At 42.5% G+C, this 20,805-nt stretch overlaps 1 protein-coding gene across 3 annotated transcripts in view; it reads right to left on the bottom strand.

Moving 5' to 3' along the window:
* The window catches only part of DIAPH3 (diaphanous related formin 3), an 870,768-nt gene that overhangs the window by 450,136 nt on the left and 399,827 nt on the right, over nucleotides 1–20,805 (bottom strand). For all 3 annotated transcript variants that reach the window (XM_083168891.1, XM_083168892.1, XM_083168893.1), the window contains one exon: nucleotides 18,100–18,214. In XM_083168891.1, coding sequence (XP_083025017.1) covers nucleotides 18,100–18,214 — 115 coding nt within the window. The remainder of the gene's footprint in view (nucleotides 1–18,099; nucleotides 18,215–20,805) is intronic.

Genomic DNA, 20,805 nt, shown 5'->3' with positions numbered 1-20,805 from the left:
GTATACAGAAACTGCTCAAGACAGTAAAGAAGGAAAACTTTCTATTCTAGCCGCAGGAACAAGAGTGACACCTTATGACTCCTATAAAACGCATAGACAAATCTGAAATCTAAATATACATCTTAGAAATAATGCAAGAAATAAAATCAGGAAATAAAACATCAATGATTACTTATATGTGAGAACCATTATTGATAATTCAAATGCAGGAACAAAATATGCTACAAACCATGCCAATTAAGACAGCTGCCGTAATACTGCACTATTTCCAAATGGAGCTTTTACTTTTATACTGGATTCAGACCGCAAATGCAGGGTCGCACCGGGACATTTAAATAGATTCAGTCCCTGTGCGACCCGCCATGTGTGGTCTATTCAGATCGCAGCAGCGAACCGGCAATATTGATGGTTCACTGACGTCATGAGGCGGGCATGGGGGAGAGTCGGCGCGTCATCAGGGGTGGGGGTGGAGGCAGCGCAAAGAGCTAGCACTGCTCAAAGCGCTGCCTCCCCCATAGTGTGTGCGGGAAATGGGTCAATCGAACTGCTTAACCTGTTCACACTGCACAGCAACAAACCGGTAAGAACTCTGCTTTTTACCTGGTTCGGAATGCCATGTTGCTACCGGGATGCAGTTAAAATCCCGGCGGTCGGGATCCCGGCGTTCAGAATCCCGACCGCCGAAATCCCGACACTTTCTCCCTCCGTGGGTGTCCACGACACCCCTGGAGGGAGAATAAATTAGTGTGCAGAGCGTAGCGAGGCACCAGGCCCGCTGCGTGGCGAGCGTAGCGAGCCCGCAAGGGGGCGCGATCCACGTCCCCCCTTGTCGGGATTCCGGCGTCGGGATTCTGAACGCCGGGATCCCGACCGCCAGGATTTCATACTGCTTCCGTTGCTACCGCATCGCTGTAACTGGTATCTCCCTTTCACATCGCACAAATTCCCGGCAAGAAACCAGCTTGTACCCGGTAATTTGCTAATATGTGAAAGTGGTATTAGTAAGTTGTGTACAGCTATAGACTTTATACAATAAACAGGCCAGGCTGATGCCATGAAGAAATGTATGTGTATACAGTAGTTCATGTACAACCGAAAAAAAATTCGTATTTCTATAGTAAAATATAAATATTTTGGGCATATATATGTATTTTCAGAATTTACTATCCTGAAAATATATTAATTCGTATTCATGGCACATTCAAATTTGTATTTATAAATACAAATGTATACGGATTCCATATGAAATCCCGACGGTCAAAATCCCGACCGGGTCAAAATCCCAAATGGGTCATAATAACGACAAGGTCAAAATCCCCCCAAGGTCAAAATCCTGACATTTAAAATCCCGACAAGGTCAAAATACTGTTCTTTTACCCTATTGTCGACACGGTCGACATGGACACAGTTGGAAGTGAATCGCAGCCCATGGCTTAGCTCGCAATGCTTCAGGGCATGGTGCCTCGCTGCGCTCGGTACGCTATTTTATTCTCCCACCACGCCCTATTGGATGGTATGGCATGAAATACCGCCTGTCGGCACGTCAGGTCAAAAAACCATGTCGACCTGGCAACCTGTCGACACAAAGTCATGTTGAATGTTTCACCTGTACATTCTATAGGTCAGTATTTTGACCTTGTCGGGATTTTAAATGTCGGGATTTTGTCCTTGTCGGTATTATGACCCATTCGGGATATTGACCGTCGGGATTTTGACCGCATCCCATGTATACGCCATCAAAAGAATACGATTAGGAATTACCATTCAAAAGAAAGGTGATTCCTAATTTACTAAGCAGCTGTATTTCCAATACGGTCGCTAATTACCGGCACTTAGAGGAATATGGCCGCTAATTGGCAGCCAAATACACTGACTTTGGTACTTGTTTCCTAGCACGGCGCCCGTCGTGGGTGATCGGTATGCGATGGACGCGACCAACGCAATTTTAGGGCTATTTTTAGCCTTTTCCCCGACAATTAAAAAAATCACGTCCATCGCATGCCTTAAGTTAAGGCATGCGATGCGACCGACGCGACCTATGCGATTTAACATTGAATGCAATGTTAAATTCCTATGTAAAATCGGGTCCATTGTATGCCATTATAATGGCATACAATGCGACCGATGCGATGGACCCGATTTTACATAGGGAACAATGTTAAATGACCCAATGGACCCGATTTTTCATTGTATACATGGATTGTTTACATGACAAATGCCCCCTCCATTGTTAACGCCACCCCACGATGAACGCCAACCCGAAGCGTGGCGAGCACAGCGAGCCCGCGAGGGGCGGCGGTAAGCGTCCTCCGACCTTTTCATACCCCCACTTTTCACATCGGTGTGGAGTTGATTTTATAGTGTGGTGAGCGCAGCAAGCCCGAAGCGTGGCGAGCGGACACGCATTACTTCACAGGTATTATGCGTCCCATTGCGGGACTTGCTGCGGGACAACTCCACGCCGACGTGGATAGTGGGGGTATGAAAAGGTCAGAGGATGCGTACCGCTGTGCTCGCCACGCTTCGGGTTGGCGTTCATTGTGAGGTGGCATTAACAATGGGGGGCCATTTGACCCATCAGGGTGGGGAAACAATGAAAATTGGGGTCTGGGGGGCATTTAACATTGGGGCCAATGTAAAATCGTGTCTCAGGGACCATTTTACATTGATTGCGATGTAAAAATTGCGTCGATCGCATCGCATGCGATTGGGTTGCATGCGATGGACGCGATTTTTACGGACCCGATGGATACAATTTCCATCGCTGGCGCCGTGCTAGGAAACAAGTACCCTTAATTTTCCTGGCATATTTGGTAGAAGCCTGCACAGATCAGTCGGACTCCATGTCATTTAAAAAGAAAAAATTCTCTTTACACTGCAACCGATACGAATTTGTCTTTTCAAATACGAATTTGTATTTTCAAATACGAATTTGTATTTTCAAATACGAATTTGTATTTTCAAATACGAATTTGTATTTTCAAATACGAATTTGTATTTTCAAATACGAATTTGTATTTTCAAATACGAATTTGTATTTTCAAATACAAATTTGTATTTTCAAATACAAATTTGTATTTTCAAATACAAATTTGTATTTTAAAATACAAATTTGTATTTTAAAATACAAATTTGTATTTAGAAATACAAATTTGTATTTAGAAATACAAATTTATATTTAAAACTATAAATTTGTATTTAAAAATACCAATTTGTATTTAAAATACTAATTCATATTGGCTAAAAATACGAATCCATATGCCCATGGGAAATACGAATCAATCAAAGGCGTCTGATTAGTAAATTTCCCCCATCATGTATACGGCAATATAGCTCGTTTGATCTAATGCTGTGCACATATGGTGCGATTTTGGCTATTCTTTTTCTTTAAGATTATTAAATCACAGCTGTCACAGCTCCTTGGACCACGGGTTGTCCTTACTGGGTCCGAGGGAGCTGAAGATGCAGTTGCCAGTGAATGCCAAGCAAATGGCTCCGTGCAGCACCCGGGACTCATTGTGCAGCGGAGACAGGTGCGGCTGCCTGCGTCTTCCAGGTTGAACATCTTTACCAGGGTCACAACAGAGAGCTTCTTAAAGTGGCAATGTAATTATTTGATAACATCACTCCCGGCATCTGCAGCAGGCTTCTCCTTATAAATGGCAGTTCCTGACAGATGTTACCTGCCAGAATATAGGTATTCAAACCTGCTAGAGCGTTCTCAGTGCTTTCTAAAATCTCCTTAATACAAGTTATTGACCTCGGATATCTTCTTGACCAATCTTCTGTCTAATCCTCCTGTGCGTATTGTGATTACCAGTGTATGACTCAGCCTGAATTTGGACCTGCCGACATTTATTCCATCGGTGCCTGCTTGACTACCAGATTCGGACCCAGCTAGATGACCACGAAAACTACAGTGCCCCCCCCCCCCCCCCCCCCCCAAGTACTAAGGATACAGGAATTTCACACATCCAAATAACAGATGCATATTCACATCATGTGTTTGGCCTTTCACAGAGATTACAGTAACAGAACAAAGGGTTCTATCATTTATACATTAACCGGGAATAAGCATCTCTTTATGTCCACACAGACAAATGACACAGTAGTGTTCATTCTAGCACCCTCTATCTTTGTTTTTTTTTTTTTTTTTTTTAATACAAATTTTATTAATGAGATGCCAAGGATACATGTATGAAAAACATAAAAAGAATGTAAGATATAAAGACATTATAACGGTCCAAATGAGTACAATCAATACAATATTGAAGGAACTATGTAAAGGTTCGACAACCTGGACCAAATATAGAGGCATCTCTTTTTGGTTTTAAGGGTGATATTATATAATACTTATAAACAGATATAAATAATACAAGATATATATACATACATACATACATAAATGCATACATACATAAACTATATATATATATACACATATACACGCACGCACACATACATACATACATAGATACATACATCTACTTCTATATATACATATCCATGCATACATACACTTATAAAATTACATACAAATACTGTTATAAGTTACAGAAACCATAATGAGAAAGAAAGAAAAGGTGGGTGAAAGAGAGAAGGAAAACCAGAAGAAGAAAAGAGGGAGGGGGGGGGGGGGGGGGGCGGAAAGAAGGGGTTCCTACCCGACTGGTTTTTCTAGTGGAAGGCTGGGGGTATATTGAAATACGAGGTCCAGGGTTCCCAGATCTTGATAAATTTTGCTGAAGAACATTTTAAGATACTAGTTATGTACTCCATTGAATGAATATGCCAGATCTTAGCAGTTATTTCATCCAGAGACGGTACAGCTGAAGATCTCCAGTGACCTGCAATACAAGTTCTGGTCGCCAGAACCATGTGAGTGAACAATTTGTTCTTAGCACGAGTTGTTTCTGGGATATCCATAGAGAGGAGGAAATAGCCAGGCTTAAATGGAACTTGCAAAGATAGGATAGAGTTAGCTAAGGTAGCCAGCTTCCGCCAAAGAGGAGACAAAACCGGGCAGTCCCACCAGATATGTAAAAAGGTGCCATCCGATTTTTTACATCTCCAGCATATAGGGGATATATCCGCATTCATTTTATTAAGTCTAACTGGGACATAATACCATCTATAGAGTAACTTATAAGCATTTTTTCCTTTCAGCTTTACACATATAGAACTAGAGGCAACGTTAGAATAAATTTCAGACCATTCTTCATCTTGTAGTGTTTCACCTAAATCAGATTCCCAAGCCTTCACATACGAATCATTAATATTAGAAGTCTGAGGTAATAGAGAAAGATATAGAGATGAAATTAGACCTTTTGCAGGTGCTTTACTAAAGGCTATGTGTTCTATAGGAGAGAGTGGCCTAGCAGTGACTTGATTTTTAACTGCGGAGTGAAAATGTCTGATTTGAAGATATTGAAAGAAATATTTATGAGGGATAGGGTGTTTTGTTTGAATGTCTGCAAATGTGGGGAAGGAGGAAGTTTGAGAGATGTCATTAAGGAATCTAATCCCATTTTCCCACCAGCTTCTAAATGCACTTGGGGTGCAACCTGGGCGAAATTTAGGATTATTAAATAGAGGGATCAGTGGGCTAGGGGAGGGTGTAAGATTAAATCTTTTATTAGCAGAGTTCCAGATTTCTGGAGAGTGTGATATAATCGGGTGGGCTTTAGAATTTTTATTACGGATCGATTTGGGTAACCATAAGAGAGAAGAAACCGAGTGGAGTCCGAGAACCTGAGACTCAATTCCCACCCAAACCCTCTCAGAGTTAGGTCTATTCCAAAGAACGCATTGCGCCAATCATGCTGCTAAGTAATATGAATTTAAATTTGGGACTCCGAGACCACCACAGGAAGAGCGTCTTTGAATTACTAAACGACTCACTCTTGGCTATTTTTTTGCCCAAATAAAGTCCATAATATTTTTTTGAAGAAGTTTAAAGATACATGGGGGAACGCGGATCGGAAGAGTTTGGAAATAATAGAGTAGTCGCGGCAGTACGTTCATTTTAATAGCATTAACTCTACCCAACCAGGAAATATGATATGTTCTCCAATCATCTAGATATTTATGTAAGCGAGCAATTAATTTAGGATAATTAGCTTGATACAGTTGACGGTAATTTTTAGTAATAGCGATACCCAAATAAGTGAGCTGGTTTTTGTTCCAGCGGAAATCATAGGTCGACGCTAGTGTCTCTTTAATGTGCTGGGGAACATAAAGATCTAGGGCTTCAGTTTTTAATGGATTAATTTTATATCCCGATAACTCCCCAAAATCTGTTATCTCGCGGAAAAGGTGAGGTAGGGAGTTAGCTGGGTCGGGGATTGTGAGCAGGACGTCGTCAGCATAAAGGGCGATTTTATGTTCTGTATCACCTATTCTTATTCCTTTTATATTGGGATTGGCTCTAATGCGTGCTGCAAGGGGCTCAATGGATAGAGCAAATATGAGAGGTGACAGGGGACATCCCTGACGAGTCCCATTAGTAATTAAAAACGGAGAAGAAGCCACCCCATTGGCCAATACTGTCGCACGTGGTTTATCATAAAGGGACGAGATTCCTTGCAAAAATCTACCAGAAATACCTATTGATTGAAGTGTGTGAAACATAAAAGGCCATTGAATCCGGTCAAAGGCCTTTTCAGCGTCTAAACTTAATATCAGGGCCGGAATTTTCTGTTCATGAATAGCATGAATCAGATCAATTGTACGACGCGTGTTATCAAATGCCTGTCGACCAGGTATAAAGCCCACTTGATCAGGGTGGATTAGATCAGGCAGTAAGGGGCCCAGTCTATTGGCCAAAACCTTTGCATATATCTTGATGTCAACATTAAGCAAAGATATGGGCCTATAACTTGAGACCAAGAGGGGATCCTTGTCTGGTTTAGGAATTACCACTATGCTGGCCAATGAGGTCAAAGCATCAAAGGAATCACCATCAAGTAGGCCATTAAAGAAGTTTTTCAAAAAAGGAGTCAGAGCTGAGGCAAATTTTTTATAATATTGAGGGGTAAACCCATCTGGGCCAGGTGTAGAGAAAGTTTTTAGACCCCCAATTACTGATCGGATTTCCTCTTCCGAAATTTCTGCATTCAGATCAGTCATTTTCTGATCACTAAGGGAAGGAAGTAGGCCACTAGTAAGCAAGGCGGAAAGAGAAGGGAGACCAATAGATTTATTCTGGGGACAGGGACTATTCAAATTATATAGTTTTTTATAGAATTCATGGAATTCCTCTACTATCTGTGTTGGGTCATATGTTATTCTTCCCGAGTTATGGCTCTTAATCTTTGACCCTCTATCTTTGAAAACCCATGTAGTTCCTCTTCCCTGCCTGGGGTTTGGACGTCTGCTGTGGTGTTTCTATATACTTCCGGTCAGGGACGGTTGCACGCATGCGAGCTCCCCTTCCACCGAAGCTTCCATTCCCAGCCCCCGGAGAAAGGGTGCCCTGGATGGAGGAGGACAGAGGAGGCCGGAGGGGAGGGAAGGAAAGGAGGACGGATGACGGCGGCCCAGTGACCCCCCTCCCCCGGCCAGGATGGGCACACTGGATGATGCGGACCAGGCCGCAGCCGCCGGCGTAACACCAGCGGCACACAGCTCTGGCCCTCGGGACAGCACCAGGAACCGGCCGCAGACTTGGTCCTCGGCATGATGGCCCCCAGAGGCGGCGGCGACCCCCATCGGCACATGGAGGCGGCACCCAGCCGTGACAGAGGCTGGGGCCTGATCTTCTTCTGTCTCCCAGCACCAGCAGGAGCCCTCTATACTGTGATGAAGCCACCCCCCACGTCAGGGAGGAGGTCTGATTGACCATAGGGGGCAGCGGCATGGAACTCAGCCCAGGGGATGCCCAACTCCAGCCCCAGGCCTCAATGCCTCTCCCTAGGCCTCCATAGGGGGCAGCGGCATGGAACTCAGCCCAGGGGATGCCCAACTCCAGCCCCAGGCCTCACTGCCTCTATCTCCCCCTCCCCCCTCCAGCCCACCACCGCCACCCCTGCTGGTTCTCCTACAGGAAGCTGGTGCCGCAAATGGCTGCCTGGGATCTGTGCACTCAGCCATATGTAACCTCATGTCCCCTGTGTGTGATAACTGTAATGTCTCTGCTGTAACTGTGCTGTCTTTGCCCATAATGTTACTTAATTGGTAGCGGCAACAACCAGAGGCGCCGCTGATGGCTGCCTTGGCGCTGTGCAGCTTGAAAGGTATTTGATCTTTGTATGCCAATATACTGTCCCTGCTTATATGTTTACCTACCCGGCTGCTGAAGCGACCAGTAGCGCCATGGATGGCTGCCTAGGCGCTGTGCAGCCTCGGCGGGTATGTGTTCCCTGTGTGATAACTGTACTGTCCCTGCTTGTATCGTTACCTACCTGGCTGCTGCAGTGACCAGTGGCGCCACTGATGGATGCCAAGCCACTGTGCTGCTCGGTGGGAATGTCGTCCCCGCGTGTAATGTCTCAATGTAATGTATGTAATGCACAATCCCTGCTTGATGCAGCACTGTAAATCCACAAATAATTCCTAGTGTGCGCAAGCACACAAGGCCAATAAAGTTGATTATATTCTATTGTACAAGCATGATCGGGCCCACAGATTTATTTTTATGGAAGGTGGTGATTTGATTTAAAAGCCAATGTATAAATAGAGAATGTTTTGGGTCTATGTTTAATTCTATGAAGTCTATAATGTATCAGCAATACGGGTTGAACATCAGAATTGTCGTTATTGGCCATGTACACTTTCGTGTACTAGGAATTTATTTTGTTAACAGTGCAGCTTAATCATCAAGTGGGGGACATGGGGAAGGTTGCATTGCATTGAATTACATTTGTGGCGTTACATTCATATCATTGCATTGCGTTGCATTACATTCATGGCATTACATACCTTGCATACATATATATTTCACTCAGTAGGGGTGAGCACGCTGTGCTTGTTCAGTTGTTGGACTGTTATCGCGAAGAAGCTCTTGGTGTTTCTGGTTGATTTGGCTGGGATGGACCCGAAACGTTTGCCCGATGGGAGCAGTTTGTGGCCGGGGTGTAGTTGGTACAATTTTTGACGCACATTTTTTTTACCCTAGCTAGGTACAGTTCCTGAACCGGGGTGAGGTTGGATTTTTTCAACAGTCTTCACCACCCTCTGGAGTCTACATCTGTCGGATTCGCTCGCCCCTCCGTACCAGACTGTGATCGATGTGCAAAGAACAGACTCCACTATAGCCGTGTAGACGACGCGTAGTAGCTGTGGTGGGATGTTGAACTTCTTGAGTTGCCTCAAGAAGAACAGCTGCTGTTGGCCCTTTTTCACGTTTGTAGTTATATTGAACCCCCCATTTTAGGTCTTGGGAGATTTTGGTCCCCAGGAATTTAAAGCAGTCGACCCGCGACACCACTATGGGCTATTTCCAGAGGCTGGGCGGCATTTTTTTTTCTCCTGAAGTTAACCAGCATCTGTTTTGGTGGGGTTGAGGTCAAGGTTCATTGTGCCACAACACTGTTACCCGTTCCACTTCACGTCTGTACGCAGACTCGCCTACATCCCTCATTAGGCCAATGATGGTGGTGTCATCCGCAAATCTTAGTTGCAATCATTGGTGTATAGGGAGAAGAGCGGGGGTAGAGGACACATCCTTGCGGGGCACCGGTGCTGATCATGCACGTGCTGGATGTGAAAGCGGCTGCTTTCAGCACCTGCTTCCTTTCCATCAGGAAGTCAATGATCCAGGAGCACGTTGACTCCTGGATACCTAGGTATAGAAGTTGGGCTACAGGATGTGGAGGATGATCGTGTTATAGGCCGAGCTGAAGTCCATGAATAGGACCCTTGCATAGGTTCCTGGGCGGTCCAGGTGCTGCAGGATGTAGCGCAGCCCAAGGTTGACTGTGTCCTCTATGCTTATGCATAAATGTGCTGATGGTGTGACGCTCCGGTGTCACAAGATGGATTATATAGCATAAATGTGCTGATGGTGTTACGCTCCGGTGTCACAAGATGGATTATATAGCATAAATGTGCTGATGGTGTGAAGCTAGAGTGTCACAAGGTGGATTATATAGCATAAATGTGCTGATTGTGTGATGCTCCAGTGTCACAAGATGGTTATATAGCATAAATGTGCTGATGGTGTGACGCTCAGGTGTCACAAGATGGTTATATAGCATAAATGTGCCGATGGTGTGACGCTCCGGTGTCACAAGATGGTTATATAGCATAAATGTGCTGATGGTGTGACGCTCCGGTGTCACAAGATGATTATATAGCATAAATGTGCCGATGGTGTGACGCTCCGGTGTCACAAGATGGTTATATAGCATAAATGTGCTGATGGTGTGACGCTCCGGTGTCACAAGATGGTTATATAGCATAAACTTGCTGATGGTGTGACGCTCAGGTGTCACCATTTTGACCTTTTAAATTAAAATGTGCCTTCCTGAATGAAAAATGTGCCCTCACTACTTGAATGCCACCTATGTAAACCTTACTTTATTATTGCTCTTGGGAAGGCACCCGGCATATTTAAAACGGTTGGCTACACCCTGAGTTCCAAATACTTGCTATATGAATATATATATATATATATATATATATATATATATATATATACATACATACATAAGTTGTTACATCGGTCTATGAGAGTGCCGGGCATCTGCAGCAATAGCTATATATCTATATAGAGATCATAGAAGAAATGGGTACTCACCAAGGTCAAGAGTTCAACTTGTGGTTTATTGTATATAAACAGACATCTTGTCTTCCTGAGAAGATGAGATGTCTGTTTATATACAATAAACCACAAGTTGAACTCTTGACCTTGGTGAGTGCCCATTTCTTCTACTGATGTTAACTTCATCTGGTGGAGCACCCCCTACTGCTATAAATTTGAGTGTGGTCTCATTGGAGAGATATAGATAGATAGTGTTGCACGCCGCCGTCCGGGCTGCGATGCACCCGGACGGACGGCGAATGTTCCTCCCTGTGACGCGGCCGGGGACGTTGCCCGGCAGCGTCTCAAGCCTCCCTTTGATGCGGAGCGTCGGGACGTTGCTGGGCAACGTCCCCGAGCTTCCGCCCGGCGGCAGATGACGCGCGCGCCTGACGTCAGTCAGGCGGCGCGAAATTCAAAATAAATAGCCAAATGGACAAAACCATGTGCACTGCGGGTGGGGCAGATGTAACTTGTGCAGAGAGAATTAGATTTGGGTGGTGTTTTTTTTCAAAGTGAGATCTATATTGCAGTGTAAAATAAAGCAGTCAGTATTTTCCCTGCACAGAAACAAAATAACTTACCCAAATCTAATTCTATCTGCACATTTTACATCTGCCCCCCTGCAGTGCACATGGTTTTGTCCATCTAAGAAGGATTTTGTCAGAAAGAATGAACTAGAATAAACCCCTATGTAATGATTGTGATACATTCTTAGGCTTTGTACATGGATTCAAACTACTGTAGTCCTCTATTTGATAAAAGAAAAGGAGATTGGTTGGTAGGACTTCCTCGTGACACAGGTGCACTGGATTTGATTAAAGCCCTGTATAGGTGTTTGACATGTGTTGTGGGACCAGTTGCACTTCTTTGGGGGATTTCAAGAAGTGGGCCTAGCAAGCTCTGAAACGTCGGCTTAATTGTGGTTTGATATGAAGCAATAAAAAAGGAAGGTACTTGTGTATTTTGGCGGCGCTCATCGCATCGCATACCATCGTATGCCTTATGGTATGCGATGAGCGCCGCCAAAATACACAAGTACCTTCCTTTTTTATTGCTTCATATCAAACCACAATTAAGCCGACGTTTCAGAGCTTGCTAGGCCCACTTCTTTAAATCCCCCAAAGAAGTGCAACTGGTCCCACAACACATGTCAAACACCTATACAGGGCTTTAATCAAATCCAGTGCACCTGTGTCACGAGGAAGTCCTACCAACCAATCTCCTTTTTTTTTTATCAAATAGAGGACTACAGTAGTTTGAATCCATGTACAAAGCCTAAGAATGTATCACAATCATTACATAGTGACATACATGATTCAGTAAAAAGTGATCGCACTGTCTCATCACACAATAGCACTGTAAGCCACTTACTAAGTTATATTGCCAAAATCCCGTTTGCGTTCTAATAATGTGGAACGCATATAGTATTCAGGCTTGCTGACGTCACTCATTGAGCGACGGTAGCAGCATCTTGGTGCACGTCACCACGTGCAGGCAAAATCATCCAACCTTACACCATGTTGCGCCTAGCGTCGGGATTAGATGACATCATCTTGCGTTCCAAACAGCATTGGAACGCATACTATTTACAGGAAGTGCCACAATTATCATTTATTTATTAAGTAGATTGAATAACCCCAGTCATTCAATAGCCAATCTTCATATCCAATGGGATAATGGGAATTATATACAATATCCCTTATAAAGAGACATGTATGAGATTGCATGATATATTGTCAACACCGAATAACCCTGAAAATTTAGATAAATTTAAAGTCGAACTTATCACCTTAACAGTAATATGATATAGTGGTGAATCAAATGGCATGAGATCAGTTTACTTAATCAAACAACAGACAAACATATAAACAAATACATACATATACACACACTATTTATAGAATTATTTTAAAAAGTAAAGGTTTAACTAAGTATAGCATACTCGGTACTTGTGTATTAGCAGGGTGCCCATTATGTAGTTTGCGTAGTGGTGTATTGAGAATACCAATATACCACTATGCTGGCTACGTAAACTACACAACTTACGTAAACTACATAACTTACGTAACTTGTTCAGGAGCTGTGCTAATACACAATGGTTCATATCCCTAGTATCCACATGGGCGTGGAGTTAATTTTATAAAGTGTGGCGAGTGTAGCGAGCCCTGCAAGGGGACGCGGGTGCGCGTACGCTTCGGGCTCAGTGGCTCGCTGCGCTTGCCACACTTTATAAAATTAAGTTCACGCCCACGTGGATACAGGGGGTATGACGTGGATAGTGGGTAAAATGTGTGTTGATAGTGTGTGTGTAGTGCTTTACAATTACCCTCCCCCGGTCGGGCAAACGTCCATCATGATCCCTGCAGCGATGTCCCCGGCGCCAGCGTTCCCCTCCTCCAGCACTCGCCTCCTCCATGACACCCCGGCGGCAACATTCTCCTCCTCCGGCAGTCACTCCCCAGTGTCAGCAATGTACGCAATTAGCGTAGTGCCGCTGGGGGAGCAGGGAAACCATGTGATGCTCCCCCAGCGTACATTGCTGTCCTGGGGAGTGACTGCCGGAGGAGGGGAACGCTGCCGCCGGGGTGTCATGGAGGAGGCGAGTGCCGGAGGAGCGGAAAGCTGGCGCCGGGGATATCGCTGCGGGGATCGTGATGGACGTTGGGTAAGTATAACGCACTACACACATAGTAGTGGGGCGCCAGGCTAGGCTACGCTGACAACGCAGCCTAAGGTACGTTGTTAGCGTAGCCTAGCCGGGCACCCTGTTAATACACAAGTACCGCATACTCCAATTATCAACGCAGGTAATTTTTCAAAAATACCTGTACTTAGCTATATGATCTTCATACCTCCAATGGGCAACTAATGTAATATTCAACCATGGTACCCCTAAATTACACATGCTGTAATTGTTGAGAGGCACCCTATGTTTGTCTGTTGTTTGATTAAGCGAACTGAATAAAAAAAAAAAAATTACATATTTATTTTTAAAAATTAGGATGTGAAATGTTATATTATTTTTGCTCTTACTCAGATTTATATTTAACCATAACCCTGGCAATGAGATCAATGAATATAAATTTCTCAAAGATAGAAAGAATACATACATACAAAGAAACCAAAGTACAGTACTGTAGTTTCTAAACCTATTATTTACAATGATAAAGATATCATGTTTTTACTACAGTATATCATAGTTGCAGATGTCCAAATTTATAACCAAAACACACTTCGTTTTCCATCTATAGTTATTAATCTCTATGGCTGTGGCTCATCGACAGGCATACAGCCAGGACAGCCGAGAGGTATGATGAGCCCTGGTAAACTTTTTGGGGTGTGGCTTAATTGCGGGAGGCGTGGACACCTCCCTTGATTAGGTCACGCCCACAAAATGTTTATAGGGCATGAAAAACACTCTAAAAATGAGGGTGGGGGGCAGAGCAGGGCCCCCGCTGAGCCCCTCCAGCAAGCCTGGGCAATTAGTACCCGTTCCCCTCCCCTCTCGGTGGCCCTGCATACAGCACCATAGACACCGACCACCCAAGATGCAGGTTCAAATTCTGCTTATTTAAGCCTACTTGGAACACAAAGTGTTACAATGCCAAACATGGATCACTTAATCACAAGGAGATCAGGATTGGTCACAGAGCCCTTTAAATATAAGCTCATCTAATCCCCCAATAATATCTTCTGAGGGAAACCGCTGTACATTATAGCAGAGAAACTAGCACTGGGAGATGTTTATGCAAACCTTTCACACTTTGCTGTGGCAAAAAACATTCTTAAATGTTTCTGTATCTAAGTGGATAGGATTGGAGTTTTCTTTTTCCTTGCCTCTATATTTGTTTTATAAAGTCAATATAAAACTAATTATACCATTAATGTAATTAATTTGGAAAGGCATCGACAAAGACCTGTATTTAAAAAGTATGCTGGTCCATGTAGTGTGACAAGAAGAATGTAGGGGTGATAAACTGGCTCACAATTTAGATATATGTGCACGTGCTATTGTCATGTAGCCTTATGATAGACAATTGTATTGCCCACAGTGGGTACTGCTATCATGCAGTGTAGGGACCTACAGTATCAGGGAAGCCTAGAAGATGGTGTGGTGGCTTGCCCTATTATTGCAAATATATGTTACCAAGATCTCCCAATTAACCACCACAATTTGGTTTCTCAAATCTTATTGCTGAAGCCCCTTAGTGTGCTGGGGGAAAACATGTTTTTAGTATCTATCTAGTCTAGAACAGGGATCCTCAAACTATTTTGCTCTGGGACCCCATCAGACAATAAAAATAATTACGGGACCCCAACAAGTTACTGCAGAAGGTCATCACATCACATGTGTAGTCAGCAGACAGCACATACATGGCAGCATTGTGGAGGCACAAAATGATGGGAGGAGTCTAAATAACAGACAAAAAAAAGATTTTTCAGACTCTCTAAATCACTGACTGAGCTTAAAAAAAAGTAATCAGCCTGATGGGCAGCAACATGGAGTCGCGACCCCACACTGAGAAGGCCAGGTCGGGGTCAGGACCCACAGTTTGAGATCCGCTGGTCTAGAACAACCCCCTCTCTTCCATCACCTAAAGGACATTACTAAGATGATGGAGCAGCTTTCAGTTTGTATTATTGCTGTGATTAAACCCATTCCTGAACAAATAGGCAATGGAAAATATTGCTTTGTCTTCAAAGTACTGTAGTCTCAATCAGGTTAATTTAAAAAAAAAAAAAAAAATATATATATATATATATATAAAATATATATATATATATATATATATATATATATATATATATATATATATATATAAAACTTCTTGATAGTAATCACTAGAGACAGGATTATATGCAACATAAAAAGCTTGAAATATGCATGCAAATATGCATGAAAAATACCTAAAATATGCATGAAAAGTGTTAAAATATGCTACATTAAATAATAAAAAACAGTAATTTTTAACTTATTTATTTAAAAATCGGCATACAATTAGTAGCAAATAAACCTCAAAAATAGGCCCACAGCATCTGCAGATGTCTAGTGCTGTACACATGATTTTTTTTCTTCCTGGCTGCTACAGCTGACTGCAGCGTCCAAAGCTCTTCTTGCATCAACTACACGGACCCTCATCTCCAGCGCCGATGGACCAAATGTCAGCATAGCGTGTGAGGGCAGCGCAGTGGAAGGCTTCCTCCCTACGCCGCATACTCACTGTGACACAGCATTTCCTCTGTGCCGCGTGATATCACAACCCTTCCGCCCGCCTCCTCTGCTGCAGAAGTCTGTCTCTTGGTGTAAAGTCCCAGGCCAAGGGCAGGCAAAGGTTCAGGAGCTTCATAATGGCATCCGCCCGACTGACTTTTATCAACATGGATTGGCAGCCTAGAGCAGTGTCAGACATAGCGTACATCCAGGTTCCCCACACTGTGCACATATTGCCCCAGCCTGCACACTACCACTACCTGGCCAGCAGCAGCAGGGCAAAGCAGTGCTGTGACTCGCGGGTGGGAAGAGGGTTGGGCCTAAAATATGCACCATCACTAGATTTTAGGTAAAATATGCAATAACCAGTGAGAATGGGCAAAATATGCAAATGCATATGCAAATATGCAAATGCATATAATCCTGTCTCTAGTAATCACTCTTGGATATGTATCAAACTTCACCCAAATATGTGGCACAACAGACTATAGTTGGCTTGAATGCAATCTCAATATTCTCAATACAAAAAAGTGCTATGCTTTATGTGTGTAAAATGTAGTTTGATGTCAATATCACATTCAATATTATTAAGTATAGACCTAGTTCCCCCAATGCCATTTCTGAAACATACACACAGAATGTTGATAGTTGTTGGATTGACAGATTTGACTACCCCTTGTGTAAAACATGGGGACTTTAACTTGCTAAAATCTTGACAGCCCTGACAGAAAAATGAAATAACAGGTCTAAAAGGTATCCTGTGTTGATTGGAATCATGAACAGTTCAATTTCTGCTATTAATTGCATCTATTGTCATCAACAAAAGCTCCCAGCAGAGATCACATTGAAATGTAAAAGCAGCAATATTCAAAACCTAAGACATATTTCCTTTACTACACCACAAAAAAAGTCTTCAATCTGTTCTAGTGCTTTGCTACAAGAGAATAAAGTGAATCTCTTGGCAGCATGAACAATATGGCATTAAACTGAACACGATTGCTGGAGTGCTATGACTCTAGCCTTTATTTCAGATTATAATATACTGTATGTGGTATCTGGACACGCTGCGCACACATAAAGCTTGCACTCTTATTATGTTTTTGTTTTTTCCTGTGGTGTTATACAAAGCATGCGCTGGTAGCTGAATTAACTGAATAGAGAGGTATCCAATTAGCACCCAAAAACTTTCCTTTTTTTAAATGAAAACACATAGGGTCTTCAAAAAATTGCGTACTCGGGGAACAAATACACACTTACCAGGGATTATATTTGAGGCAGGTGAAACAAAATCCATTATACTGTAAGTGCCAGCATCAGCGCTAATTGGATAGCCCCAGGCAGGTCAATTAACCACGGTAAATTACTGTGGCTAATTGGACACCGCCCAAAGTTTGCAATACAGTCCAAAGAACAGGTTTTCTGGATGCAATCATTTTATTTAGCTACTGAACACTGCTTACTAACGCAAAAAACATTAGACAATTACTCGAAATTTAAGGAAAAATTTACAAAGTGCAATGCAAAATGTCCAATTAACCCTTTGATTGCTAAGTGAATTTGTCAAATAAGGTGTGAAAATTACCAAGCAAACATTTTTATTCATCATAATGACCTGTAATGGTTACCTTATATGGAAATATATCTATTTTTACAGAACATTTTTAACTGAATTTAAGTAACAAATGTGATTAACGCTGGCATTATAAGTGGATATTTTGTGCATCTCTCACAGAGATGTTGGCATTCAAAGGGTTAATACCATTTACAGTTTAGTTTAGTGCACTGTAGAGTATATACTGCAGCTGTAACATTTATATGATCTAAGAGTAAGCTGTACAGCAATATCAATACAGGCGTTACAGCAGCTTGTTGATCGTTTTCACTGATAATCCAAAAAATGTAAATGTGAAGAATCGAAATCTATATTACTATATGATCTGTACAATAACAAACTGGAAAGTTTAAAACCTTTATTCTGTTAGTTTAATCTTTCTTGCCATTTAAGACAAACAATGTTGTATGAATAGGTACCGAAAATTGTATGAAGTAACTAAAATAATCTTTCAGTGATGTAATCTGAGTGAACCTTAATCCAGATTACTATGCTGAAAAGAAATTGGTTATTAATCCATGACATGCTTACCTTTCCTTTGACATGAAAATGTATTTTCAAGTTGACAGAATAAATCTGTATCTTCATATTTTTCCTCTTTTACATTCAACCAGAAACAAGTCTCCGTCAGATCATGGGGTCTAATCTGAAAATGAAAAGCATACTTAACATTTTTTTTTTTATATATATATATGTAAATCATTATACGATATCAAATCTGTCCTTTCAAATATATATATATATATATATATATATATATATATATATATATATATATATTTTTTTTTTTATTTTTTTATTTATCTTTCAAATGTCTATACCTCCTGTGTGCCTCTATGCTGTAGTCAATATCCAAGTAATATTTAAACAATCTTCCATAGTTAGTGATTGTCTGAGCTGGTAGACTTGACTTTTTAAAACAACATTGCATATGACAAATGTCTGTTGTCAAAGAAAAATTCTAATCTGCTTTAGGCAGAGCTGATAAAAGGCTGTTAGTTAAAAGGGAAAAAAACGTGAACTGAATAAAAATGCTGAAAACCCTTCTAAACGTGTTTCATTCAGTTCATCTGATCATTTTTGAAACTTCCAAGTACAAATGAGAAATACTTCTACAGAAATTTTATATCAGGTTATGTACATTTATAGACAATAGTCGGGATACGGTCAGCAGGTCAACAAGCATTAGGTCAACACCACTAGGTCGACATGCATGAAGGTTGACATAAGTTAGGTCGACATGGTCATTAGGTCAACATGGGGAAGGTCGGCAGTCAAAAAGTCGACATGGGGTTTTTCACTTTTTTTTTTTTTTTCAGTCGAGATATGCTGGTAGGTGGTATTTCATGCCCTACCATCCACTAGGGGATTGTGTGCCGAGCATAGCGAGGCACCGTGCCTGAAGCATGGTGAGCGCAGCGAGTCATGAAATGCGACGCGGTGCTAAGTTTCAGCGTCCATGTCGACTGTGTCGATATTTGGTACAAAACAAAAAAGAAAAACCCCATGTCGACCTTTTCACTGTCAACCTTCCAAATGTTGACCGAATACATATTGACTTAATGACCCTGTCGACCTTCAGTCATGTCAACCTAGTGACCATATCACTACTATTGTATATATCTGTACGTAACCTGATACATCTTTTCTGTAGAAGTATCTTCAAAGCTCCCTCTATCCATATCCAGCAAGTTTGAAACACATCATTTTGCTTTCACTTTCTAATAAGGAGTAATTTGGGCTGTTGAGTAGCCTCTATTGCTCATTGTCGTTACTTCTCCTCAAAGGGGAGGAGAATCTAGATATAGTGTCTGTGTGTAACCGAAACAGCGCCATCTGCTGGCAGCAAGAGAAACTACATATCTTTCACACAAACAAACCCACAGACTAGATTTAGAAGTTTAATATATATATATATATATATATATATATATATATATATATATATCCTTCAAAAAAAGAAGCGGCACTCTAGGACTTGTATAAAGAAGAAGTCACTCTTTATTCATCAATCTACGTTTTGTGGAAAAAAAGTCATAATTTTTTCCACAAACCAGAAACGTAGATTGATGAATAAAGAGTGACTTCTTCTTTATACAAGTCCTGGAGTGCCGCTTCTTTTTACGACTATACGACTTTCTCGGCTCCTGATTAGCCACTAGGCGGCCAATAGAATCATTTGGATGAGAGGCGCGGAAGAAAAAACATCTCTGCACCTCTCAAAGTCCGATGGGTACCGGCGGCTGACTACAGCGGAGACGGTGAAGATGAGGGGATTTTCGCCAGAGGACCTGGGTGAGTAGCATTTCCTTCCACAGGTCCCCCATGGATTTATTCGGATCCAGGACCCCGGACGCTTCAGCCCTGGAGCCCCGAACCAGCACCGGAACCGGACCCTGGGACCTACCGACGGCCTCAAGATAGTTAAGTATGAGTATTATGGGCTTTGGATGTATTAAAGTTTTATTTTTAATGGGTGTCAGTGTGTGTTTATTTAACTATTTATTTTACTGTGGAACTACAAGTGCCAGAGAGCCCTTTAATGCCCCGCATGCTGGGACTCGTGGTTCCACGGTATAAGACAATAGCTTATCATCAATTTTTTACACAAAATATCAGCTCGATGCCCACCGCGCAGGGGCATCGAGGACAGTCCCGGGCTTCAGCATGGCCGATAAGTTCTGGAGGGGGGGGGACCCTTCTCCCAGGCCCCCTGCCTATGCTGACCGGTCAGGGGGATGAATGCTTTGGCCGGGGGGACTTGTATAAAAAGTCTCCCCACGACTGTGGCATTACCCTGCTGGCTGGTTGGGCCCGATGCTGGTTCTTGAAATACGGGGGACCCCTAATCATTTTGTCCCCCGTATTTTGGGAACCAGGGCCGGCCCTTGAGCCTGGTGCTGGTTTTATAAAATACAGGGGAACCCTATTTGTTTTGTCCCGTGATTTTATGAAACCAGGACCGGCTCTTTGAGCCCGGGGCTGGTTATGCTCAGGAGGGGATTACCCAACGCCGTTTTTTTATTTAACCATAAATCGCAAGTTTTGAAATGTGCACATTTTCATGACTGAAAATGCGCACATTTCCATTACTTAAATTCGGCACAAATCGCACCATATCGCACTTTTTAGACGCTTATTCGCATCCCATTAAATATGCAATTTACACATGAAAACTGCAAGTAAAAAAAGTGCGATTTGCGGCGATATGGTGCGATTTTAAAAAAGTGCGAAAAA

Source organism: Crinia signifera, chromosome 2, assembly GCF_055691185.1.
Source record: "Crinia signifera chromosome 2, ASM5569118v1, whole genome shotgun sequence".
Lineage (NCBI taxonomy): Eukaryota > Metazoa > Chordata > Amphibia > Anura > Myobatrachidae > Crinia > Crinia signifera.
Note: the sequence above shows the minus strand (reverse complement) of the source record. Positions and strands in the feature narration are given on the sequence as shown.